A 27,297-nucleotide genomic window follows, 5' to 3' on the forward strand; every position below is an offset into this window, starting at 1 on the left:
TACCTGAAGTTGTTGCATGATTGGCAGAAGCCCTTATACCTGAGTGAGCAAATGCAGAAGAAGCTGAATTTCCTGAAGGGTTGGAAGGAGAAGTCACATCTCCCAGCTGACTGATCATCTTCCCAAACTTTTCATATTCTGCTCTCATGGCTGCCAACTATGCACAAGCAGACATTTCTTCAGTATCTGGCCCGGCAACTACATTTGCACTTCCTGATCTTTTACTATCATGTTTTTTCTGAAACCGAATGGGAACAAGATTAGGATGTAATTTCCAACAGTTGTCTTTTGTGTGCTTCGACTTCTTGTAGTACTCACATATAACTTCTTTCTTTCCTGTGCCACCAGAAGTTCCAGCACTCCCTTTAGGTTTAACCCCCATATTCGCAAAGTGATCACTAATATCAGCCCCTTGAACCTGGACAGCCCTTCTGCTCTCTTCACTACTCACCAATGCATAAGCTTGTGACAATGAGACACACTCCTTGGAAAGAATATTATGTTTTGTGATATCATATTCTGGGTTTAGTCCGGTTAAGAACTCAAACACCCTGTTCTTTTCAACCAATTTTCTGTAGGTCTCTGCATCATTGGTGGTGTCCCAAGTTACAGCTTCTATTAGGTCAATCTCTTGCCATAGAGACTTCAGGGTTGAGAAATATACAGCTAGAGGTTTCTCCCCTTGCCTTAAATTCTTTACATCACTTCTCAATTTATATGCTCTGGCCACATTGAGTTTTTGGGAATAGGTTTCTGCAACACTGTCCCAAATTTCCTTTGCTGAATTCATCCATAGGTAGTGTTGACTAATTTGTGGCTGCATTGAGTTCACAAGCCACCCAATGATAGTGTAATTTTCTTGCATCCACTTCTCATAGGATGGATCATCTTCTGGGGGAGCCTTCTTGCTCCCGGAAATGAACCCCCACTTTCCTCTACTACATACATATATCTTTACTGATTGTGACCATGCCAGATAATTAGATCCATCTAGTTTGACTGTGGTCACAGTCAATAAAGAATCACTTGGAGTCCCTTGAACCAGTCCATATTCAGCACCATTCTTGTTTTCAAACTCTGAGGAGTACATCATGTAAACACTTCAAATATGATTTCAGATGACTTCTACAAGTATACTGAATGAGGACGAGCAAGGGTTGAGTTCAACCGTCCTCAAGAAGGCAATACACAAGGCCAAACTACACCCAAAAGTTGTGAGAACCAAGACTGAAGCAGAAACTTCTACACGAGTCACCCAAAAACAGTTTGGTTCGGCCTTCAAGAAGTAATCAGAAACTTCTAGGCACTGTGCACTCAACCGAAGTTCCTTTTCAAATCAGGGACTTCAAGGTAATCACCAAAGAAATAGCCAAAAAGAGTGAATACCAATCAGTATTGCTGAAAAGACCCTTTTACAAACACAGTGAGGGCAATAGAGACGACCCCACAGTCAAAAAGAAAAAAAGGCCTCAAGAGCAGTTCGTACAGTCCCCAAAAACAGCCAAATAGAAGCAACAATCCACAACTCTTGATACAAGGATGTTTCGACAGTTTTGACAGTCCAAGAAGGAGTGAAAACAGCCCAGAAATTTCTGGGTTAAACTAGATTAAAGGGCAGCCGAAAGTTGTACAGAAACAACCTAGAAATTTCGGACACTACAACAGTCCAAACACACCAAAAAATAACCAGAAAACTGAGCACAACTTACAATTTTGAGCTTCAAATCAAAACTGAGTTGTTCCCCTTCCCTTTTTTCTTTTCTCTGATTCTTCCTAGCCACCGAACCACTTCTCCAAGAGATTCAAGTCTTGGGCACTTCCAATGACCTCCAAGAATCAGGCAACACGAGTTAAGCTTCCAGCCCTAGGATATTGAAGTTCAGGTATGCTCTGATACCATGAAGAAAACTGAAGAGAGTAGACCTTGAGAGTTCGGCAATGAGGGTTTGAGAGTGAGAGTTTCGAACCATACTCTCTCTCATCACCCTAACACTATTTTATTAAGATAGATTTGAATAATTACAAGGAGGCCCTTAGTTGGGCAAGAAATTACAAAGAACATAATATAGACAGGATGGGCCCAGAATAAGGTCCATTACATAAAAACATAAATAATAAGAAAACAATAAACAACCTATGGGTCATTCGGCCCATCTTCTCTACAGGAAGAAACTGGGAAGCTAGGTGAGAAACCTACTAACACACCCATTGAACAAAACCACAAGATAAGGACCGAAGGTGGAGAGCCCCTTGAAGACAAGATTATGTTTCAACGGTTGGTTGGAAAACTGCTTTATCTTTGCCTCACATGACCAGACATTTCCTATGCAGTCAGTGTAGTTAGCCAATACATGCATTCTCCCAAAACTACTCATCTTATTGCAGTTGAGAGGGTTCTTGCTTATGTAAAGAGATGTCCGGGCAGAGGCATACTCTTCAGAAATAATGGTTACATGAAGATAGAAGTCTACATAGATGCTGATTGGGCTGGGTGTGTTGATGATAGGAGGTCTACTTCTAAGTATTATGCCTTTGTAGGAGGCAACCTTCTCTCTTAAAGGAGTAAGAAATAGAATGTTGTAGCACGTTCTAGTGCTGAAGCAGAATACAGATTTATGGCACATGGTGTGGCTGAAGTATTATGGTTGAGATCCTTGTTTGAGGAACTGGGAATTGCTTATGAGAAACCCCTGATGTTGTATTGTGATAATCAACCTGCTATTAACATTCCCATAATCCAACACAGCATGACAGAACTAAACATATTGAGGTGGATCGACACTTTATCAGAGAGAGAGTCGCTTCTCAAGAAGTGTGTCTTCCATATATTGCATCCGATATGCAGCTTGTTGATCTCTTCACCAAGGCAATTACAAGGAGCAAGTTGGAAACAAATTTGCGCAAGTTGTAAATGATAAATATCTATTCCCAACTTGAGGGGGAGTATAGAGATGTAGAGCAATAATTAGTGATGTTATATTGCTGTCAGTTATTTTATTTATTGTGGTTCCCACTACTGCTGTTAGTTATTTCCTGCTTTATGTTTGCTGTTAGGTTGTTGTTATCAATGTTAGTTTTGTTAGTTATTTGCTTATGTAAGTAGTAGGGGCATTAGTGTAATTGCAGTCTTATATTTTAATGTTAATATAAATAGTTGAGTGGAGCGGCAACTCAAGTCAACCCACACTCTTTCTTTCATCCCTCTTCTCTCTTCTCTCTTCTTTCTTCTCTCTTCTCTCTATTCTCTCTTCTTTCTTCTCTCTTCTCTCTATTCTCTCTTCTTTCTTCTCTTTTCTTTTCTCATTCAATGTACATCAAGAATTGGACTGATTACAGTCCTGATTTTCCTACTGTATACACTCACTGACAATCAATTGCCCATTTTCTAGGAGGTAAAGAGGTGAGGTCCCATGTGTGGTTAAACTGGAGAGCCTAAAATTCATTACCCATTACTTTCTTCCAATCAGGCAAGGCAAGATTGCATTTTAAGGACCTTCCAGTGGGCCATTTCATATTTCTATACATTGTGCATTATAAATATTTTGTTAATGATCTATACAACTAAAAGAGGGCTTGAGATCACTTTGATTAGTGACCTATATCATGTTTTCCTAGTTTTCCCTTGAGATGCCTGTGCTTCTAAAATGGTCAAAGTAAATCCACATCTTCCAGTTTCACAATAGAGGGAGAACCTATTTATCAAAAAAAAAAAAAGAAAAAAACAATAGAGGGAGAACCTTTTTCCATTGCAGCATTAATATGATCACATAAGTACATGTGCATAGAACTAAAAGATCATGCAGCATTAAGTTAAAACTAGATAACTTGTCACAATAGATTTCATTAATATCATTGCAACTAAAAACCAAACATATACATATCATGCTCTGATAAATTGAGATACTAAAAAGAGGACCTTGTCAGCCAATCGCTGCACAGGAGCTTCCCTACTCTGTGCTTCTTCCACCAAATGAACAATGCCTCCCATGACAGACTCACCCCCTGACCTTCTTACTTCAATGGTAAGAGTACCATTTAAGTTTATGCTTCCTGCAGCAACTTCAGCCTGGAACAAAGAAAAAAAACACATATTGAATTGGTAATATGGAAAAGAAATTAACAAAAATGTAAGCACAACCAAATATAAAGGATGGACAAGATTATAATGGTAAACTACAAAGTGATGCTGACTAAAACATGCTTTCAAATATGCAAAAAATGGCCATGTAATGCCAGATGGGTGTAAGTTGACAAGAAATTCATACCCCAGGCAATTTTGTTATTGGCAGTGGCTCCCCTGTAAAACTTGATTCATCAACTGTGCTTCTACCAGCTCTCACAATTCCATCTGCTGGGATTCGGTCCTAAAGTGAAGGAATATTATTAAAGGTTATGAAAAAAATTGCATACTATAACAGGATTTCATCAAGGACCATAATTAGAAAGCTTATCCCGATCAGTGTTTTAACAAAACAAAAGAGGTGTATGCATGGAGGCACAGCCTCCAGGTCAGACATGAGGAAAACACTCTAAGGTGCAAAATAAAAGTCAGCCTCTTGTATAAAGGTGCATATAAAGGCATTCACAGTATACGCTTTTTGTGATAGGTGAAGAAAAATTTAATAAGAAACATATACAACAAAGGCATGCACAGCATACACTTTTACGTGCCTTACATGAGAAGCATACACTTTATTACATCCCCATCACATGATACCATAAGTTAAAAGGAAAATCAAATGAATAAAATGTAACTTTTTACTCTTGCTTTAATAGATCTAAATTGATTTACTTAATATTGTTTCTTTTCAATCATAACTTGATTAGGCATTGTTATTTGTATGTTGTATCATACTTTCATATGCTATTACAGTGGCTTGAAGGATTTTCTTGGAAAAATGTAAAGGATAAGGTAAAGAAGGGATACACAATTTTTTTATTTATTCTGTTTTATTTTATTTTTTAATTATGCATTAATTAAAAATGAATTGTTAAATGGGCAGTTCAATACCAAAAGACAAATAGATAACAATCTGAATAAAAGCAATAGATTTGAAACTAAAATCTTGCATCCATAAACATAGTAAAGCTAGAAGAATGTACATATATCACAAAATCAAGACTTTTCCATAACAAGGCACCACAAAGGAATGAAGGAAACAAAGGGCTCATTTTACTTACTCCAGGTAGTACAACAATTTTGTCTCCAATAGCAAGATTGCTGCATGGAACTTCAACTATAGAGTTCACCTCTTCTACATCGCCATCCACCACAAGGCGAGCTTTGGAAGGTAGAATACTGAGAAGTCCTGTCATATCACTGGTAGCTTTGAGTTTTGCCCTCTGCTCAAGATTCCTCCCTAACAAGACAAATGCTATTAACATAATTGGTTCCTCAAAGAATGCCTTCCAACCCTGCAGAATCATCATCCATTCGATTAGGGACACTAAATTAATACATATCAAATGTAGAAGAACTACTGAAGGGTAGTTTTATAATTCTACTTTATTTTTTCTTTCTTGTACTTTAATAGGTGTGCACTTTAGTGTACAGATTCTTTTTATTCTCTTTGTAAGGACAATCTTGTCCATTCACATAAGTTTAATATATTGTTGTACAAGAGAAAGGGAGAGAGGAGAGGAGAGACGAGAGGACTGAGAGCCCAAAAGAATACTGCAGGCGTGCAATATGTTATTATTTATACCAGGGTGACCGTACAACTTAAAAATAAGAAATAAATTACAAAAGTACCCCTGCGGTACCATACATATATAAAATAACATCTGTTAACACTCCCCCTCAAGTTGGAGCATAGATATCAATCATGCCCAACTTGTCACAAAGATCATGATGTCTTGAGTGGTGTAGTCCTTTTGTAAAGATGTCTGCAAGTTGGTTCTCAGAGCTGACATAGGGAGTACACACTTCGCCTGTGATGACTTTCTCTCTAATAAAATGCTTGTCGACTTCGATGTGTTTTGTTCTATCATGTAGCACTGGGTTAGCAGCAATGTTTATGGCTGCTTTGTTATCACAGAATAGGGTCATAGGCTTGTCCACTGGGAAACCCAACTCACCCAATAGGTTCTTTATCCACATACTTTCAGCCACTCCGTGAGCCATTGCACGATATTCAGCTTCAGCACTGGATCTAGCCACCACACTTTGCTTTTTACTTCTCCAAGTAACAAGGTTTCCTCCTATAAAGGTGCAGTAGCCACTAGTAGACTTTCTGTCATTTTGAAATCCAACTCAATCTGCATTAGTATACACTTCAACTTTCAAATGCCCGTGTCTTTGAAATAACAAGCCAACACCAAGAAACCTTTTAAGATATCGGAGGATTCTTTCTGTTGCTTCAAGATTAGTGGACCTAGGTGCATGCATGAACTGGCTAAGGACACCAACAGCATAAGCAATGTCTGGGAGGGTCATAGAGAGATATAACAATCTCCCTACAAGTCTCTGAAACTGTTTCACATCCTTGATAGGTTCACCTTGGTTGTTACCTAATTTATGGTTGGGATCAATGGGAGAGTCAACTGGCTTCACTCCCATCTTTCCAGTGTACTGAAGTAAATCTAGGACATATTTCCTTTGGGAAATGAAGATACCCCTTTTTGAGCGGGCAACTTCAATTCCAAGGAAGTATCTGGGAGGCCCTAGATCCTTTACTTCAAACTGTGTGGCATGAAAACTCTTCAACCTCTGGATTTCATCCTTCCAGTCACCAGTAACAATTATATCATCAACATATACTATTAAAGCAACAATTTTACCTTCTCCTCTTTTCACAAACAGTGTGTGATCTGATTGACATTGCTTGTATCCTTTCTGCTGAACCGCAACATGGAATCTGCTAAACCAAGCTTTTGGTGATTGTTTTAGCCCGTATAAAGACTTCTTCAACTTGCACACCTTCTGTTCATTGCCTTGAGCTTGGAAACCAGGGGGTTGTATCATGTAAACTTCATCTTCAAGATCACCATTCAAGAATGCATTCTTGATATCAAACTAATGTAGATCCCAATCCAGGCAATAGGAGCAAACATTTCTGCATAATCAACTCCGTACACTTGTGTAAACCCCTTTGCCACTAAACGAGCTTTATACCTCTCCACCATGCCATCAGCCCTATGCTTGACGGTGAACACCTATTTACATCCAACTAGATCCTTTCCCTTAGGAAGATCTACAAGTTCTCATGTGCCATTTTTATGAAGGGCATTAATTTCTTCCTTCATGGCATCTGTCCATTCAGGTATTGAAAGAGCTTCAGCCACATTCTTGGGGATAGGGACATTGTCAATAGAAGTAAGAAAAGCACGAAAAGAGGGTCAAATGTTCTCATAGGAAACAAAGTTGGAAATGGGGTGTTTAGTGGTGCACAATCTAGCACCTTTCCTATGAGCAATAGGAAGGTCAAGGTCATTAGCAATAGATGTATCAATTGCAATAGAATCAGGGACATCATTGGGAGCCAAGTTACCTGAGTGAGTATGATCCGCCCCCGAGGAGATTGATGGCACTGGAGGTACAACTTCTAGATTCTCCACAGCTCTTGAATTCGGTTGGCATTTGCGACGACATAAGAAGACATGAAAAGGCGGAGGATCAGGAAGAGGAGGGAGTTGAACCAGTTTCTCCTCATGCCTACACTCCCCCTGAGGAGAAACAAAAAAGAAAGGCTCATCCTCAAAGAAAGAGGCATCCATGGAAACATAAAATTTCTGAGAAACCGAATCAAAACAACAGTATCCCTTCTGAGTGAATGAGTACCCTAGGAATATGCAAGGAGTAGCACGAGAATCCAATTTCCCACGAGTGGGAGACAGATTTTGGACAAAGCACCAACAACCAAATACACGAGGAGGAATGGGAAGAAGGGGGCCTTAGGGAAGAGAAGCTGATGTGGGGCTTTGTACTCTAACCACCGAGAGGGCATACGGTTAATGAGGTAGGTAGAACAAAGAACAACCTCAAGCCAAAAATGTTTGGGGACATTCATATGGAGTAGTAAACCCCGAGCCACTTCAAGGAGATGTCGGTTCTTTCGTTCAGCAACACCATTTTGTTGCGGTGTTCGGGCACAAGAGCTACGGTGAAGTGAACCACGCGAAGCAAAGAACTACGTGAGATCACTATGAAAATACTCTTTCGCATTATCTGATTGAAAGATTTGGATTTCAGTTTGAAATTGAGTGAAGACCATCTGCTAAAAATCTTGGATAATTTTTGGTACTTCTTCCCTGGTTCGCATGGGATATACCCAAGTATATCTAGAATAATCATCAATGAGGGTAATAAAATACTTGTAACCACTCTCAGATGGTAAAGTAACAGGGCCCCACACATCAGAATGAATAATGTGAAATGGAAATTCAGATTTACTATTTTTTGGAAGAAAATGAGTTCTACAATGTTTACTCAATTGACACGTTTGACAAGAGAAATCTGAAATGGACACTGACTTAAGCAGTTCTGGAAACACAACTTTTAAAGACTCAAAAGACAAATGACCAAGGCGACAATGCCATAAATAAACTTGACTCTTACAGGAGACTCTATAACAAGAAGACCAGCCTTATTCTCCAGCATGTAAAGTCCATCAACCATACGTCCTCTACCAATCGTACTCCTTGAGGCCAGATCCTGGATCACACAGTAAGGGAAAAAGGTCACTGAGCAGTTTAAGGAATTAGTAACACTACTAACAGAGAACAAATTAATGGGAAATTTTGGAACATGTAGAACATCAGAGAGGGTAAGCCCAAGGGGAAGAGAGATGGTTCCTTGACCAGCTATGGAAGCGTATGATCCATCAGTTAGTCTCACATTGTCTCTACCAGAAAGAAGGTGATGGGTTTGAAAGTAAGAGGACATACCAGTCATGTGTTTTGACGCTCCAGAATCAATGATCCATGGAGAGTCAAGGGTATGAGAAGCAACATGGAAAGCTATGGCAGAGTTACCTGATGTAGATACGAATGAGGTTGAGGAAGGAGCATCCATCTGACGAATTTCTCTACCATAGAGCTCTAAATGGTCACGGAAGGAATTCATAATATCCTCCCTTGGGTCAGATCCAGAGGAATGTGTCTGAGTCACAGTATGGATGGGGGGCTGATTCTCTCGAGTAGCCATGTTGGCCATAGTGTGTTTCTTTGTACCTTGCTGTCCTGACCTTTTATTCACATCTGAACTTTGCTTCTTATTCAAATCTTGAGCCCATTTCGGTTTCCCATGAAGATCCCAGCATGTATCTCTGGTGTGTCGGGGTTTCTGGCAATGAGTACACCACAATTTTTCTTTATCTTCGGTTTTTTTCTAGAGATCTCCTTTCTTGGAAGAATTTCCCACACTGGTAGAGACACCCCCTTTTGCTGCCAACACAACTACATCTCCACCAGGGCTGTTCATCAAATTCCTTCTGCTCTCTTCAGATTGTACAAGAGCATAAACTTCTTGAACTGATTGAAGATCCTTAGAGCTGAGAATCTGGACTCTGATAGATTCATACATAGGGTTCAAACCATGTAAGAAGGCAAACACTCTCTGCTGGGAGACAAGTTTCTTGTACAGTTTTGCATCCTCGCAACATTTCCAGTCCACACTTTGATAATGGTCCAACTCCTTCCAGACAGAAGTCAAGTCGGAGTAATATACCGATAGACACCTCTCCCCCTGTTTACAAGTAGATGACTCTGCCTGTAGTTGATAGATCTTTGCATAGTGTCGCAGTTCTGAATATGTAGATTTGGCTTGTTCCTAGATCTCATTTGCCGTTTCAGCCCACATGAAATTCTTCCTTATTTGAGGTTGCATAGAGACTAAGAGCCAAGACATAACCATGCTGTTTTCCTGATTCCATCTATCATATTCAGCACTCCCAGAGTGTGGTTTAATTCTCCCATTAATATAACCTATCTTCCCCCTTGCAGTGATGTACAGCTTGATACCTCTTGACCACTCTAAGTAATTTAAACCATCAAAAGGGACAACAGCCATGGGAAAGGATAGGTCTACACCCCCATTCATTCCATTCAGCATTGAGGAAACTCCAGATGTAGCAGAATCTTCACCACTCAAGATTTCAGATTTAAAAACAACACCCAAAAAAAGGAACACAGCCTCAAAGAGTTATTACAGAAGGTACCAGCCACTTCCAGACCTTCAGTCCACCAAAAAACTGCTGTTGCAGCACACAAACAAGGTCCTTATGACCTACGGTTTCACAGGGTTCCAAAAACAAAACTGTTGTTGCAGCACATAAACAAGCCCTTGTGACCTACGGTTGCACAGGGATCAAACAACCCCACAACAGAAAGGAAAGAAAGAGGTGAAGCTCACCACACATCTAATCGGCAGACCTGGAACAGGTCCAACATCAGGGCAGTCGAACAGTCAATGAGAACAAAGTAAAAAAAAAGGTTACTTTAGTCAAACACCAGGGCAGCCGAACAACAGATGAACATCGGATGATAACTTCTAAAAGTTTCAGTCGAACATCAGGGGAGCCAAACAGCAGATGGACAGCAGATGATAATTTCTGAGAACCTGTCACCCTCGAAACAAAACCTTCTACATGCTGGAAGATGAAAAAAAATAGACAGACTTTTACATGTTGGAAGCCGAACAACAGATGGACACAACTGGAAGATGAAGAGACAGACTGCTTGACTTCACCTTTCAAGCCTGGACGACCTGCTTTGATACCATGTTGTACAAGAGAAAGGGAGAGAGGAGAGGAGAGACGAGAGGACTGAGAGCCCAAAAGAATACTGCAGGCATGCAGTATGTTATTATTTATACTAGGGCGACCGTACAACTTAAAAATAAGAAAGAAATTACAAAAGTACCATTGTGGTACCATACATATATAAAATAACATCTGTTAACATATATAAACATCTTCTCTGGGTTGGTTCGATCTGACTAATCAACCCTAACAGATCTGGACTTTTGTCTTTCTCTCTGCTCTCTCTCTCTTTCTCGAGCTGACATCAAATACCAATTTCCCAGATTCCAGGAGATCCCAACACATAAAAATCGGATAACAAAAATGCACTTTAACCAAGTCAAAGAAAATTGTATAGAAATAATCTGACATATGCATGCACATACACACACAAGATAAAATGAGTTTCACAAAAATACCCACCTGCTTCACAAAAGAAAACTGAATAACTACATATATTCAAATTTAAAATGCAAATGTCCTTTGATTTTATATAAATTTGAAACTTTCATCCTAGATGTGCATGTGTTCTTTTCCTTTCTAAGGCCCATTGCTAGACATTATAGAGGTAAAAAATGCTAGAGCTTTCTTCAACAATGAGTAAGCATTGAAAGTATTAATAAATGTAAATCTATGATTACTATTTGTGAATAAACCCTAGGTGATTCTAGGTCAAAGTAGAGAAGAAAGAAGAAAGAAAAGAGAAAAAAAGGAGAGAGGAAGAGTATTCGGCCAGACTAGAAGAGAGAATCTGAAAAAAACCACTCCTAGCCGACCCACTTGAATTTTATTCATAAAACTTAGAGTTACAAGAAAGACAATTTTGTCCCACATAGAAGATGGGACGGACACATAACTTAAACTCAGATACAATAGAACTTTCACTTTCAAGGAGATACACCAGAATGACCAAAATACCCCTGACTCGAGCATTCTAACACTCCCCCTCAAGCTGGAGAGTATATATCATATAGTCCCAGCTTGTTACAAATGTAATCTATTCTTCCCCGAGACAATCCTTTTGTGAAGAGATCTGCCCACTGATTTCTTGAGCTCACATGAGATGTAGTTATTACACCACTTATCACTTTCTCTCTCACAAAGTGACAATCCACCAGAATATGTTTAGTTCTTTCATGGAAAACGGGATTGGATGAGATGTGAACAGCAGCTTGGTTATCACAGTATAATTTCATGGGTTTGTCAATTGAGAAACCCATCTCCTGTAGTAAGTTCTTCAGCCATACTAGCTCACATGTGGTATGGGCCATAGCCCTGTACTCTGCTTCTTGTTCTTCCAAGTTACAAGATTGCCACCCAGGAAGGTACAATACCCTGTGGTTGACTTCCTGTCTGATATAGAGCCAGCCCAGTCAGCATCTGTGTACCCTACTATCTCAAGAGTTCCTCCCTTTTGGTATAACAAACCACGACCTGGAGCACCCTTTAGGTACCTAACAATTCTCAGAACAACTTCCCAGTGAGGAACCCGAGGATGTTGCATAAACTGACTCACCACACTCACAACAAATGATATATCTAATCGGGTAATGGTCAGGTAGTTCAACTTTCCCACCAACCTTCTGTATCTTCCAGGATCATCAAACTCTTCACCTGCATCCACACTTAACTTGGCATTGAGTTCCATAGGAGTCTCTGTTGGTTTAGCACCTAACAACCCTGTTTCTTCAAGTAGATCAAGAACATATTTTCTCTGACATATGTTGATCCCCTGTTTTGACCTCGCAACCTCTATTCCTAGGAAATACTTTAGCTTCCCTAGATCTTTCGTATTGAAGTGGTCCTGTAAGAATTTTTTTAGCCTGTCAATTCCATTGTTGTCACTTCCGGTTATGACAATATCATCCACATACACGACTAGCAAGATTTTCCCATCCTTTGAGTTATAGTTGAACACAGAATGATCAACCTGACACTGTTTCATCCCAAAAGCCTTCACCACTTCACTGAACCTGCCAAACCATGCACGTGGAGATTGTTTCAGTCCATAGATTGCCTTTTTTGAGCCTGCACACCTTACCAGCCTCCCCCTGAGCAACAAACCCTGGTGGTTGTTCCATATACAACTCCTCAACAAGATCACCATGTAGGAAGGCATTTTTTTATGTCAAGTTGTACGAGAGGCCAATCATACATAGCAGCTAATGAGATCAACACCCGAACTGAACCAATTTTAGCCACAAGAGAGAATGTCTCCATTAAGTCTATTATAATTCAGGTCTGCCTTAGAGTTCGGCCTGACTGAGTTCAGTTATGTAGAAGAAGAAAAAGTGATAAAGAAAGAGAGAAAGAGAGAAAGAGAGAAAGAGAGAAGAGAGAATTCTAGTTCGAACTGAAGGAGTCAACTTGACTTCTCCTAGTCGGCCAGTAAGTATTTATATTATTATTAAAACATAACTGAAAAGACCTATGTGCCCTTACTTAAGCTAAGAGCACAAGTTTCAACACAACATTACAGATCAGCAACATCAATCAAGGTATAAAGACAGAAATATCCCTACGCTAACACTCCCCCTCAAGCTGGTGAGTATATATCATATACTCCCAGCTTGTTACATATGTAGTCCACTCTTCCCCGATTCAAGCCTTTTGTAAATAAGTCAACCCACTGATTTCCTGTATTAACATGTGTAGTGTCTAGCTCTCCATTCAGCACCTTTTCCCTCACAAAGTGACAATAAACCTCAATGTGCTTGGTTCTTTCATGAAACACTGGATTAGAGGAGATATGAACTGCAGCCTGATTATCACAATAGAGCTTCATTGGAGTGTTAATGTTGTACCCTACTTCCTATAGAAGGTTCCTTAGCCACACTAATTCACAAGCGGTATGCGCCATAGCCCTATATTCTGCTTCTGCACTGCTTCTTGCCACAACCGTCTGCTTCTTACTTTTCCATCTCACCAGGTTACCTCCCAGAAACGTGCAATAGCCTGTAGTAGACCGCCTATCAGACATAGAACTGGCCCAATCAGCATCAGAATACCCTTCTATTTCAAGTTTTCTCCCACTCTTGTATATCAAACCGCGACCCGGGGCCCCTTTTAGATACTTCACAATTCTCATAACCGCATTCCAATGAGGAATCAGAGGTTTTTGCATGAACTGGCTTACCACACTAACTGCAAATGAGATGTCTGGTCTAGTAATGGTTAGGTAGTTCAGTTTGCCCACAAGTCGTCGGTATCTGCCAGAGTCTTCAAACACTTCACCCATATCACTGCTTAGCTTGGTATTTGTGTCCATGGGTGTTTCAGCTGGTTTGGCACCCAACAAGCCTGTTTCTTCCAGCAAATCAAGCACATACTTCCTTTGGCACAGGTTAATCCCATACTTGGATCTCGCTACCTCTATCCCCAAGAAGTATTTCAGTTTACCCAGATCCTTTGTTTGAAAATGATCCTATAGATAAGTCTTCAGCCTGCCAATACCAATGTTATCATTCCCAGTAATAACAATATCATCTACATACACCACCAACAGTATTTTTCCTCTCGGAGAGTCATGACTAAATACAGAATGGTCAACTTTGCACTGTTTCATGCCAAACTTCTTTACCACCTCACTGAACCTACCAAACCATGCTCGAGGAGACTGTTTAAGCCCATATATAGCCTTCCTTAGTCTGCACACCTTACCATCCTCCCCCTGAGCAACAAACCCTAGAGGTTGCTCCATGTAAACCTCCTCGAGTAAGTCACCATGCAAAAAGGCATTCTTGATATCAAGCTGATATAGTGGCCACTCATACATGGCTGCAAGAGAGATCACAACACGAACTGACCCTATCTTAGCAACCGGTGAGAAGGTCTCTGTGTAGTCAATGCCATAGGTTTGGGAGTACCCTTTTGCAACTAATCGCGCTTTCAGGCGTTCAACACTACCATCAGGCAGATACTTAACCGTATAAACCCACTTACAACCAACAGCTTGCTTCCCAGGAGGAAGAGCAGTGAGGTCCCAAGTATGATTATGATGAAGGGCTGAGAGTTCTTCTTCCATGGCACGACACCACCCTGGAGAGGCAAGGGCTTCCTGGACATCTTTAGGAACAATAACTGATGATAACAAGGTAACAAACTAGCGATGGGAAGCGGAAAGGTGAGTAAGAGAAACATAATTAGAAATGGGATGAAGGGTGCAAGTACGTTTACCTTTCCGCAAAGCAATGGGTAGATTAATCTCAGATGCTAAGTGGGGGTCTGGTGCCGGATCCGTCGACGGAGATGTAGTCGAAGGAGTAGTAGATGGTGCACGTGGGCGATGTGTATACACATGACGGATACGTGGGCGTTCAACAGGTGGTGGCACCGGAGGCAAAGATTTGGTCACGACTGGAACAAAGGGAGGAGGATCGACAATGGGAAGTGGAAGAGGAGGAGGTGATGAGGAGAAAGAAGCATCACCAGACCCCAAAAAGAACGGAGTAGACTCAAAGAAACTGACATCAGCACACACAAAGGACCGTCGAGAACCAGGATGGTAACACCTATACCCTTTCTGGGTCCGAGAATAGCCAAGGAAGATGCACTTGAGAGAACGGGCATCAAACTTGTCGTTCCCGGGACCCAGATTATGGACAAAACAGACACACCCAAAAACTCTCGGCGTAAGAGGGAACGGAGACAAAGTGGGAAACAAGACCTGAAACGGAGACTGACCATCAAGGATGAACGTGGGCATCCGATTAATCAAAAAACAAGAGGTAAGCACTGCATCACTCCAAAAAGGTTTGGGAACATGCATGTGATGCATTAGGGATCTTGCTGTTTCAAGGAGATGGCGATTCTTTCTCTCAGCCACCCCGTTTTGTTGTGGGGTGTAGGTACACAAGGTCTGATGTATAATGCCGTGTTGGTCCAGGTATTCCTGAAATGATGAGGATAAATATTCACGGCCATTATCAGAACGAAAAACTTTGATGTGGGTACCAAATTGGTTACGAATTTCAGCATAAAATTTTTGAAAAATGGTAAACAATTCACTTCTTTCTTTCATTAAATAGAGCCACGTCATCCTTGAAAAATCATCCACAAACATGACAAAATATCTGTATCCATTATATGACATTACTTTATAAGGACCCCAAACATCTGAATGAACTAAAGAAAAAGGACTCGACACACGGTTATCAACCCTAGAACTAAAGGGAACACGATGGTGTTTCCCAAACTGACACGACTCACAATCCAAAACAGAAAGCTGACTCAAGGACAGAACCAAGGACTTCAATACTTTGAGCGACGGATGACCAAATCGGCAGTGCCACTGGAGAGGAGAAAGAGATGATTGGAGAGTTGTTGAAGTTCTACCACCACCACCGTCAAAATAATACAGTCCACCTGCTTCATGCCCTCCACCAATCTTCATCCTCGTCTTGAGATCCTGAAAGACACACATAGAAGGATAAAAGGTAATGGAGCAGTTAAGTGATTTGGTCAGCTTACTAACAGACATAAGGTTAAAAGGCAATTTAGGAACATACAGAACTGATGAGAGGGATACAGGATCTAGGTCAACATTACCAACACCACAAATTGAGGATGTGGAACCATTAGCAAGGGTGACAGATTGTGATGTTGAGCAATGAGATAAGGAGGAAAACACACCTGGAGTTCCAGTCATGTGATCGGAGGCTCCAGAGTCGATGATCCAGGGATTGGGTGTAGATGCCAGACAAGCCATACCTGAGTGAGCAAAAGTCGCCGTGTTCTGCTTTGATTGGATAAACCTCTCATATTCATCACGGGGAACACTCACCATCTCCTTCATGGGACCATCTGTGGATGTAGGAGGCAACTGGTCAGATGAATGATTCTCCTGTCTAAGTCTGGAACTTGAGTCACCGGTCGCGACATGATTGGCCCAGGTTGAGGGAGGACCATGTAAATCATAACAATAGTTGATGGTATGTCCATCCATACCACAGTGAGTGCACTTCCTCGGGGCTGAGCTACGTCCTCTACCACGGGCTCCCCTTGAATCTCTGCTCCCAGTACGACCACCACCACGATTATAAGTAGACCCACCATTGCCACTTCGGCCATATGCAGAACAACTACCAAAACCACGGCTAGACTGAGCTCCCCGAGCTCCACCTCTACCACCACGGCCTCTCGATGCAGCAAAGGCAGATCTATCTGAGATATTAGAGTTCTCAGTAGATCCGATAGAAATCCTCCGAAATCGAGCAAATACCTCTTCTAGGGACGGAAGAGCTGATCCCCCTAATATCTGAGCTCGTACTGGTTCATATTCAGACTTTAGTCCCACCAAAAATCTAGTCACATCAAGCTGCTCTCTCTGTTGTTGCTGAATCTTGACATCAGAAGTAAGAGGATGATAGACATTCAACTCATTACGTATGTTCCTCTTGTTGGCATAGTACTCCTCAAGACTCTGATTGCCCTGTTGCAGATTAAGGTACTCTTGATAAAGCTGATAAACTCTGGTTGTATTGTCTTGCCCCGAATACAATTTCTTCGCATGGTCCCACACATCTTTGGCAGTATCAAGGAACATGAAGTTCACACTAATCCTGGGTTCCATATTGTTCCACAACCATGTGATGATCTGAGCATCCTCTTGCTCCCAGTCTTCATACTCGTTAGAGTCAGAGGAGGGTTTCTCCTCTCTGATGTGTTTTACCTTTTTCTTTGCCTTCAGAAAGACTTCAACGGATTTAGCCCAAGGCACATAATTCTCTCCATTTAACTTAATGGAGGTCATCTGAACATTCAGGTAGTCTGTAGGCACCATCACACTAGGTTTATAATCATTAGTCTCCCATTATGTTATCACCAATTCTGCACACTTGCTGAATTCTATTATCATTGAGATCTGCACACTCCACACCACTAGGTCACACCTGTCACACTGATTGCAACACTAATTGTTGCTGGAATGTGTGCTCTTTACACCACAAACCCTAAATCACACCTGTCACACTGATTTCAGCACTTCTTGTTGCTGAAAAGTGTGCTCACACCACAAACCCTACTCCTACAACTACCTGAAATCTCACCACTATATGATCATATCTCTTCCTTCAAAATGCACAAAAAACCAGCATAAACCCTAGCCCTAACTGGCCAAAACCCTAGCAAATGGTCTGAAACACACCTCCTATTTAATCCATAACAGATATCATGCACTGAAATCTCTTACCTTATTGCTGAAGTAACACCCATGCGAGTAGGAGAGCAGTCCACACACAACAGCCGCTTCACACACAACAGCCACACACAGTTCGGCCCTCTATTCTTCCTCTACTAGGAGAGGGTGATCTCAGAAATCACAGCAACCGATCACATACGACCTGACTGGAGGCATAGAGACCCCCAAGGGAAGAGGGCAATCACTCCTTTTCAGCCCTTTCCCTTATCTCCAATCGAACACAGAAAAAAAAAAAGAGGAAATCCCTAGATAGGGTGTGCAGAGAATGAACCCTAGGCAAGCAGAAATCTAGGCAGATTTAACCTAGCTTTGATACCATGTTATAATTCAGGTCTGCCTTAGAGTTCGGCCTGACTGAGTTCAGTTATGTAGAAGAAGAAAAAGTGATAAAGAAAGAGAGAAAGAGAGAAAGAGAGAAGAGAGAATTCTGGTTAACTTGACTTCTCCCAATCGGCCAACAAGTATTTATATTATTATTAAAACATAACTGAAAAGACCTATGTGCCCTTACTTAAGTTAAGAGCACAAGTTTCAACACAACAACAGATCAGCAACATCAATCAAGGTATAAAGACAGAAATACCCCTACGCTAACAAAGTCCACACCATATAACTAAGAATAGCCCTTGGCCACTAACCGTGCCTTCAATCGTTCCACACTGCCATCAGGAAGATGCTTCACTGTATAGACCCATTTACACCCAACAGTGTGCTTACCAGGAGGAAGGGTGGTGAGTTCCCACGTTTGATTATGTTGTAAAGCAGAGAGTTCTTCTTCCATGGCTTGCCGCCACCCAGGGGAGGTAAGGGCTTCCTGTATAGTCTTGGGAATGGGAACCGATGAGAGTAATGATATAAACTTGCAATGAGAAGCAGAAAGGTGAGCAGTGGAAACATAGTCTGAAATGGGATGAGAAGTACAAGTATGTTTACCTTTCCGCAAAGCAATAGGGAGATCAAGATCTGAGGGAGAAGAAGCAGTAGCAGGATCTGTCAACAGGTGCTAAAGTGGAGGAGGGGCCAAAGCACTTATGCGGGTATACACTTGAGTAATTGGCGGCCTCTCTGTAGTAACAGGCATATGATGTGCATCTGCAGTAGGAATGGGAGCTACGGGAAGAGGGTCCACAACCGGTACAGGAAGAGGAACCACAAAGGGAGAAGAAGAGACCCCGGCATCTAAGAAAAATGGAACTGATTCAAAGAAGGTGACATCAGAGCACACAAACGATTTATGAAATTTTGGGTTATAACACTTATACCCTTTTTGAGTCATCAAGTAGCCAAGAAAAATACACTTCGTAGCTCGAGCATCTAGCTTGTTTACTCCAGGCCCCAAGTGTTGAACAAAACAAACACAGCCAAAGACTCTTGGGGTGGGAGGAAATGGAGACAAAGTGGGAAACAACACGGAGAAAGGGGATTGACTTCCAAGGATTGACATGGGCATCCGATTTATTAGAAAACAAGATGTAAGAACAGCATCACTCCAAAAATGCTTTGGGACATGCATATTGATCATCAAGGACCGAACAACTTCAAGAAGATGTATATTTTTCCGTTCAGCTACACCGTTTTGTTGCGGGGTGTAGGCACAAGAAATTTGATGAATTATTCCATGATGTTCTAGGTATTGCTGAAATGGTGAGGAGATGTATTCTTTGGCATTATCGGAGCGAAGTATTTTCATATGAACACCAAATTGAGTGCGTATTTCAGCATGAAATTTCTGAAAAATAGAGAACAATTCACTACGGTCTTTCATAAGATAGATCCATGTCATCCTTGAAAAGTCATCAACAAAGATTACAAAATACTTAAACCCATTGTATGACACCACTTTAACTGGACCCCATACATCAGAATGAACTAAAGCAAAAGGACTTGAGACACGACTATCAATTTTTGGACTAAATGAGACTCGATGATGTTTTCCCAACTGGCATGACTCACAATTTAATGATGAAAGGTGACTCAAGGAAGGAACTAGCAGCTTCAAAGCCTTGAGAGAGGGATGACCAAGTCTGCAGTGCCATTGGAGAGGAGTAAGAGACGACTGAAAAGCCACTGGGGGGCCACCACCATCAAGGTAATACAAACCACCTGCTTCATGCTCTCCACCAATCTTCTTCCCCGTCTTGAGATCCTAAAACACACAAGAAGGATAGAAGATTACAAAAAAATTAAGGGACTTGGTTAATCTACTAACAGACATAAGGTTAAAAGGGAACTTAGGAACATATAAAACAGATGCTAAAGACGAGGAGAGATCAACATCACCAACACCACAAATAGGAGATGTAGAACCATTAGCAAGTGTAACTGTCTGAGATGTGGAGGAGCGAGAAAGGGAAGAAAATACATCAAGAGTCCCAGACATATGGTCCGAGGCTCCGGAATCAATGATCTAGGGTGAGTCTTTGGAAGCTAAGCAAGTCATACCTGAATGGGCAAGTGTAGCTGTGTTCTGCTGAGATGTTTGAAGGAATTGCTCATATACTGCCCGTGGTACACTCACCATTTCCTGCCCGGAAGCACAAGCGGGTGTGTAGGGGGTTGGGGTAGTTTGCTGGCTTTCAGTAATTGTGCTACTACTCTTAGATGTAGCATAGTTAGCCCAAGTATTGGGTGGACCACGCAAATCATAGCAGAAATTAATTGTGTGCCCCTCTAAGCCACAATGTGTACATTTTCTCTAAGCATTACTCCTTCCTTTTCCACGGCCTCCCCCTGACTCTCGGCCTCCAGTCCGACCACAAGCCCGGTTAAACATGTGTCCACCACGGTTGCTTGGAGGGCCACTGCTGCCACCACACCTTCTACTTCCACGGCCACTCCCTTTAGTCACTACCAAACCAGATCTATCAGAGAAGGAAGAATGTTCCACCGGCTCAATGGATGTCCTCTTAAGACGAGCAAAAACTTCTTCAAGTGAGGGGAGAGCTGATCCCCCACAATATCTGTGCTCTGATAGGCTCATACTCAGCCTTCAAGCCCACAAGAAACCTAGTCACACCAAGTTGTTCACGTTGCTGTTGTTGGATCTGGACATCTGATGTTAGAGGGTGATACACATTGAGCTCATTACGAATGTTCCTCAAACTTGCATAGTACTCTTCCAAGCTTTGACTCCCTTGCTTCAAATTGAAGTACTCTTGGTATAACTGATACACCCTAGTTGTATTGTCTTGTCTAAAGTACAACTTCTTAGCATGATCCCAGATTTCCTTAGCTGTATCTAGGAACATGAAGTTCACACTAATCTTTGGTTCCATGCTGTTCCAGAGCCATGTCATTATCTGTGCATCTTCTTGTTCCCAGTCACTGAACCCAGGGGAATCAGAGAAAGGTTTCTCCTCTCTTACATGTTTTACCTTCCTCTTGGCCTTCAAGAATACCTCCACAGATTTTAACCATGGTACATAATTCTCACCATTCAACTTGATGGATGTCATTTGAACACTTAAATAGTCTGGAGAAAGCATGACACCTGTTTTGTTATCATTCCCATTTTCAAATGAAGCCATCTTAATTATTTCACCTTCAAATATACAACACAACCTCACACTCTTTCACAAGGCTTATCTCACTTATAACACCACTAACTCCAGCTTCTTTAAATACACATTACACACCATACACTAAGGCTGAAATCACTCAGTCTTCACATCAAACACCTGGGCTGCACACTGCAGAACCATTCACCATCAACACACTAAGACTGAAATCACTCAATCTTCACATCAAACACTTGGGCTGCACACTGCAGAACTGATTACACACAAGGTCCAGGAGATCAAATTTTAAATATTTAGAAACATAGATATACCAATCACCACGACACAACCACCACCAATCTACTGCTGTTGTGAACTTCAGCAGTCAACAACTCTTCTTTCAGCATACATATGAAGAGAAATGCAGAGGAACATGACTGAAATGCATATCAGTCACACCGAGCATCACCACAACCAACTTTTGAAGCAAAAAGAAAACATTCACAGTCCCTTACTTGGACAAGCAACAGTAGTGTTCATACCTGTCCACATTCAGCCCTCTTCAATACTGGATAGAGGGTTTAATATACCACTCCAACGACCACCACAGCAACGACCGGAGGCATTCTCACCTCCAGGCCCACAAAACGACAGCTCCTTTTCAGCCCCTTATCGAACCTCCACTCAGGTCAGTCGGAAAAGAAGATGACTGTGAAGGTTGGCGGCGAACCCAGAAAGAGAACAGCAACAAGAAAGAAGTGAGGATACGACCTTACAGCTCTGATACCATGTGAATGAACCCTAGTTGATTCTAGGTCAAAGTAGAGAAGAAGAAAGAAGAAAGAAAAGAGAAAAAAAGAAGGAGAGAAGAAGAGTATTCGGCCAGACTAGAAGAGAGAATCTGAAAAAAATCACCCTCCTAGCCGATCCACTTGAATTTTATTCATAAAACTTAGAGTTACAAGAAAGACAATTTTGTCCCTCATAGAAGATGGGACACATAACTTAAACTCAGATACAATAGACCTTTCACTTTCAAGGAGATACACCAGAATGACCAAAATACCCCTGACTCGAGCATTCTAACACTATTAAAGACCCCCCACCCGCCCAAAAGGAGTAGTCAAGGTTAACTTCAATAGATGCTCTATTAGGCTGCTAGAGACTTCAAGAACATCTCTTTCAGATTGACACTGTCATCATCAAATTCATTGATAGAGGCCTTTCTAGTGGAGGGGCAAGTTGTGCTTGGGGAATCACTCTTGGGGTGGTCCAATGGGCTGCTATCACCATTCCGCTCTACTTACTGCAATACATATTCTAAAGTTATGGGCCCTGAAATCATTCCTTGCTACTTCAATCCGTGTCCTTTTTGGCCTGCCCTTCTGGGCCCTTCAATTTGCAACAAATTACTTCTTACTAGTGCCCTGGATGGCCTTTTATACAATGACCAACCATCTTAGTCTACTTTCCCTCATTTTATCATATAGGGCTACTTTAGTTTTTTTTTTTTATCAATAAGAGAATATTTCATTGAGGTCAATTAAGAACAACAGGGTGGGAAGGTTCTCTCCCCCCCCCCCAACCAATCACAAGTTTACAAATTTGATGCCTCACAGCCCCTAGTTTAGCTAGAGTATCCGCCATCCCATTTGCTGTTCTTCTCACCCATTTAAAAGTAGCATTCAACTCCCTTGCTAGGCTCTCAATCTCCTGAATTGTATGCCTGTAGATCTAAGGGATTTGGGCGCTACATCTTGTTCAAGAAATGACCACCTGAGAGTCCCCTTCCACTTCCAAATTAAGGAACCCAAAATGCTTAGCAAATTTTAGTCCATGTAGAAGCTCAAATAGTTCTGCTGCCAGTGCATCACTGTTTTCTAGAGGCCCTGAATACAAAGCTAGCATCTTTCCTTTTGAGTTTCTGAAGACACATCCTAACCCAACTGCAACTTGGTTACCAAGGAAACTTCCATCAAAATTAAGCTTCACAAAGTTGGTGGTTGGGAGCATCCTCCTCCTCCTCCTTCTTCTTCTATTTCTTCTTGATTACTTTAACTTGGTATCAGAGCGTCAGAAGATCAAGGAGAGCATCAGCCGCTGGTCGTGACTCACAGACGAACTTGCTGACATCAGCAGCCCGTACTGACATTTGCGGTTTTAACACCCATTGATGTGCCTCGTTTTTAGAGGAATTTTGATATACATTTCATGGAGGCTTGAAGCTCTTTTACATTTTTCTTGGATTTTTCAGATGAAAATTAGCAAAAAATACAGATTTGGAGTTTAGGGCTTGCATGCTCACATGGTGGGCTGGTTGTTGTTAAATCCACATGTGTTTGAATGGTGGTAAATTTCTGAGATTACAGGAAGCAATCTCAGATTTTTTGGAGCCCTAAAACTTTTTTGGGAATTTTTTTTCTCTCCCTGTCGCATATTACATGCTTCTCTTCGCAATTGATAGATCCTAGCCATGTTCTTCGCTTGAGAATAAGTTGAAGTTAACCTATCCCAAATGTCCTTGGCTGTTAGAAGGAACATATAGTTGCGGGCAATGTGAGGCTGAATAGAACATACAAGCCATGACCTAACCAACAAATTATCCTGCTCCCATTTGGAATAATTTGGATCTTCAACCTTCAGCGAAGGAACATATAGTTGCGGGCAATGTGAGGCTGCATAGAGCATACAAGCCATGACATAACCAGAAAATTATCCTAGTCCCATTTGGAATAATTTGGATCTTCAGGCTTCAGCTTAGCTTCCTTACCAATAATAAACCCAAGCTTACCTCTTCCTCCGATTGTAAACTTAGTTGATTGAGACCATTCAAGAAAATTTGTTCCATCAAGTTTTACAGTAGTAATTTGCCCTCTAGCACTGTCATTACTTCTCAGGAGGACATAGGTAGGTATGTACACATCCTTGTGTGAGTCCATTGATCACCACCCCTCTAAAAACATTTTTCTCACCAACACTAGCTGAACACCCAAACACCTTTCCTTGAAGGTTAAACATGGACTACAACAATAAAACAAAAGAAAAGAAGGTGTTGACGGAAAAATTGGGAGTAATGTTGCTTTCCATTTAATACATATTGATGTTTGGGGACCTTATTCTATTCCATGTATGGGTGGTTACAAATATTTCATTCTCTTTGTTGATGACTACTTGCGGTATACCTGGTTGTATTTGATGAAGAGCCGAGATGTTCCTTCAATTATAAAAGGCTTTTTTAATATGGTGGAGACACAATTTGAAAAGAAGATTAAGATTATTAGATTTGACAATGCCAAGGAATACTTTGAGAAGCACTTACAAACTTTCCTTGAAGAGAAAGGAGCAATTCACCAAAGTTATTGTCCTCATACCCCCCAACAATATGGGGTATCAGAGAGCAAAAACAGACATGTGGTTGAAGTTGCCAGGGGATTGTTATTCCAGATGCATGTCCCAACTTGGTTTTGGGGGGATGCTGCACAAACAGCTGTATATCTTATTAGTAGACTTCCTTCGCGGATCCTTCATCTCCAGTCTCCTCATAAGCTTCTTTTTCTTGATGAAGATACCTTCCATCTGCCTCCTAAGGTCCTTGAGTGTGTCTGTTTCGTCCATGATTAGAGTTCTTCTAGGTTGAAATTTGATCCAATGTCTATTAAGTGTGTCTTCTTGGGATATTCTTTAGTCCAAAAAGGGTACCGTTGTTATGACCCTCACTCTGGAAAAAGGTATGTGTCCAAAGATGTTACATTCTTTAAGTCTACTCCCTTCTTTTCCTCTTCTCGTCCTTCTCTTCAGGGGGAGAATGCTAGTGAAGATCGAACTCCTTTTTGTATGTCGATTCCTGCTCTAGTTGTAACTGGTATTATCAATCCTTCTCCTTCTCATTTTCCTCCTTGTGGTGGTAGTAATACTCCTCCCATGCCTCCTCCTATTCCTTGGTCTTGGCACCAGTGGTTCGTTAGACAAAAAAAGATGATGATTCCAAAGATTGAATGCCCATTACAATCCGACTTCCCAGACTCAGGTAATTTGGATTTTGAACCTCTTCTTGTTTCTGATACTTACGGTGAAGCTATTACTGAGCCTCCTAGTGTGGTTTCTAACCGTAACCTTCCTATTGCGCTTCGTAAAGCAAAAAGGGCATGTGCTAAATATCCTATCTCAGATTGTGTCTCTTATAATACCTTATCTCCCTCTTATTGTGCCTATATTTCTTCCATTGCTTATGTTTTTATCCCTTACAGTGTTACTGAGGCAGTGTAGTTCCCTCATTGGAAGGATGCTATGAACCAGGAAATGGAGGCGCTTAAGAAAAATCAAACATGGGAAATTGTTTCTCTTCCAATGGGCAAAGTTCCTGTTGGATGTAAGTGGGTTTGCACAATGAAGCATAAAGTTGATGGCTCAATTGAAAGGTATAAAGCTCGACTTATGGCAAAAGGATACACTCAATCTTATGACATTGATTATCAGGAAACTTTTGCTCTAGTAGCCAAGATGAATTCAATTCGAGTTGTCATGTCTCTTGCTGCCCATTATTCTTGGCCCTTGTATCAAATGGATGTTAAGAATGCCTTCCTTAATGGCGACCTTCAGGAAGAAGTTTACATGGAACTTCCTCCTGAAGTGAACATCCCTGAGAGTGAAGGAAAGGTTTGTCGTTTGAAGAAATCCCTTTATAGCCTTAAACAGTCTCCTAGAGCTTGGTTTGATAGATTCAGAAAAGCTATCTTAAAAATTGGCTTTACTCAATCTCAAGCTGACCACACCTTGTTTATCAAGAGAACAAATGGAAAAGTGACTATGTTGATAATATATGTTGATGGCATTGTTATCACAGAGGATGATATCTCTTGAATTGTTGAACTAAAGTCTTTCCTTGCTACTGAATTTGAAATTAAAGATTGGAAATCTTTGGTATTTCTTAGGGATTGAGGTCACAAGGTCAAAGAGGGGCATTTATATTTCTTAGAGGAAATATGTCCTTGATATGCTTTAGGAAGTAGGGAAATTAGATTGTAAACCAGCTGAAACTCCAATTAACCCCAATCATAAGTTGGGAGTTGATGATGGAGATGTCCTTCCTGACAAAGTTGTATATCAAAGACTTGTCGGTCGCCTTCTTTACTTGTGTTTGACTAGACCAGATATATCATATGCTGTGAGTGTGGTTAGCCAATATATGCGCAAGCCTAGGTCATCTCATATGCAAGCGATGAATAGAATACTTGCCTATTTAAAAGGATGTCCAGGAAAAGGGATGTTGTATTCTAATCACGAGCATCTCAAGGTAGAGGCTTATTCTGATGCTGACTGGGCAGGTTCTATTGATGATAGGCAGTCTACTTCTGGCTATTGTACCTTGGTGGGTGGTAATGTTGTATCTTGGAGAAGTAAGAAACAATCAGTTGTGGTGCGATCTAGTGCAGAGGCAGAGGTAGAGTATAGAGCGATGGCTCATGGAATTTCCAAATTGTTATGGCCGAAGAACTTGTTGACAGAAATGGGAGTGCAGATTGATACTCCAATGATATTATATTATAATCAAGCAGCCATAAACATAGCCCACAATCCTGTTCAACATGATCATACAAAGCATATAGAGGTTGATTGACATTTCATTAGAGAAAGAGTTACCAGTGGAGAGATTTGTTTATCTTTTGTGAGGACTGAAGATCAATGGGCTGATTGTCTTACTAAAGGTGTCTCCAAATCAAAGCTTAACAACAATTTGAACAAGTTGGGCATGACAAATATCTATGCTCAGCTTGAGGGGGAGTATTGAGAGTGTAAGGGCATTTATGTCCTTTCATGCTTTTTTGTATTTGGGCACCTATTCAAGGGCCAACTTGTAATTTTC

The 27,297-nt window shown here is 41.1% G+C and overlaps 1 protein-coding gene across 3 annotated transcripts in view; it reads right to left on the reverse strand.

The window, feature by feature from the left end:
* PAA1 (P-type ATP-ase 1) overlaps positions 1–27,297 on the reverse strand; it is a 110,301-nt gene that overhangs the window by 51,007 nt on the left and 31,997 nt on the right. For all 3 annotated transcript variants that reach the window (XM_019199031.2, XM_010269675.3, XM_088887923.1), the window contains exons 6-8: positions 5,182–5,415; positions 4,266–4,364; positions 3,917–4,066 (exon numbers count right to left, since the gene is read on the reverse strand). In XM_019199031.2, the coding sequence (XP_019054576.2) occupies positions 3,917–4,066; positions 4,266–4,364; positions 5,182–5,415 (483 nt within the window). The remainder of the gene's footprint in view (positions 1–3,916; positions 4,067–4,265; positions 4,365–5,181; positions 5,416–27,297) is intronic.

This window comes from Nelumbo nucifera, chromosome 5 (assembly GCF_055504915.1).
Source record: "Nelumbo nucifera cultivar China Antique chromosome 5, China Antique-T2T, whole genome shotgun sequence".
Taxonomy (NCBI): Eukaryota; Viridiplantae; Streptophyta; class Magnoliopsida; order Proteales; family Nelumbonaceae; genus Nelumbo; species Nelumbo nucifera.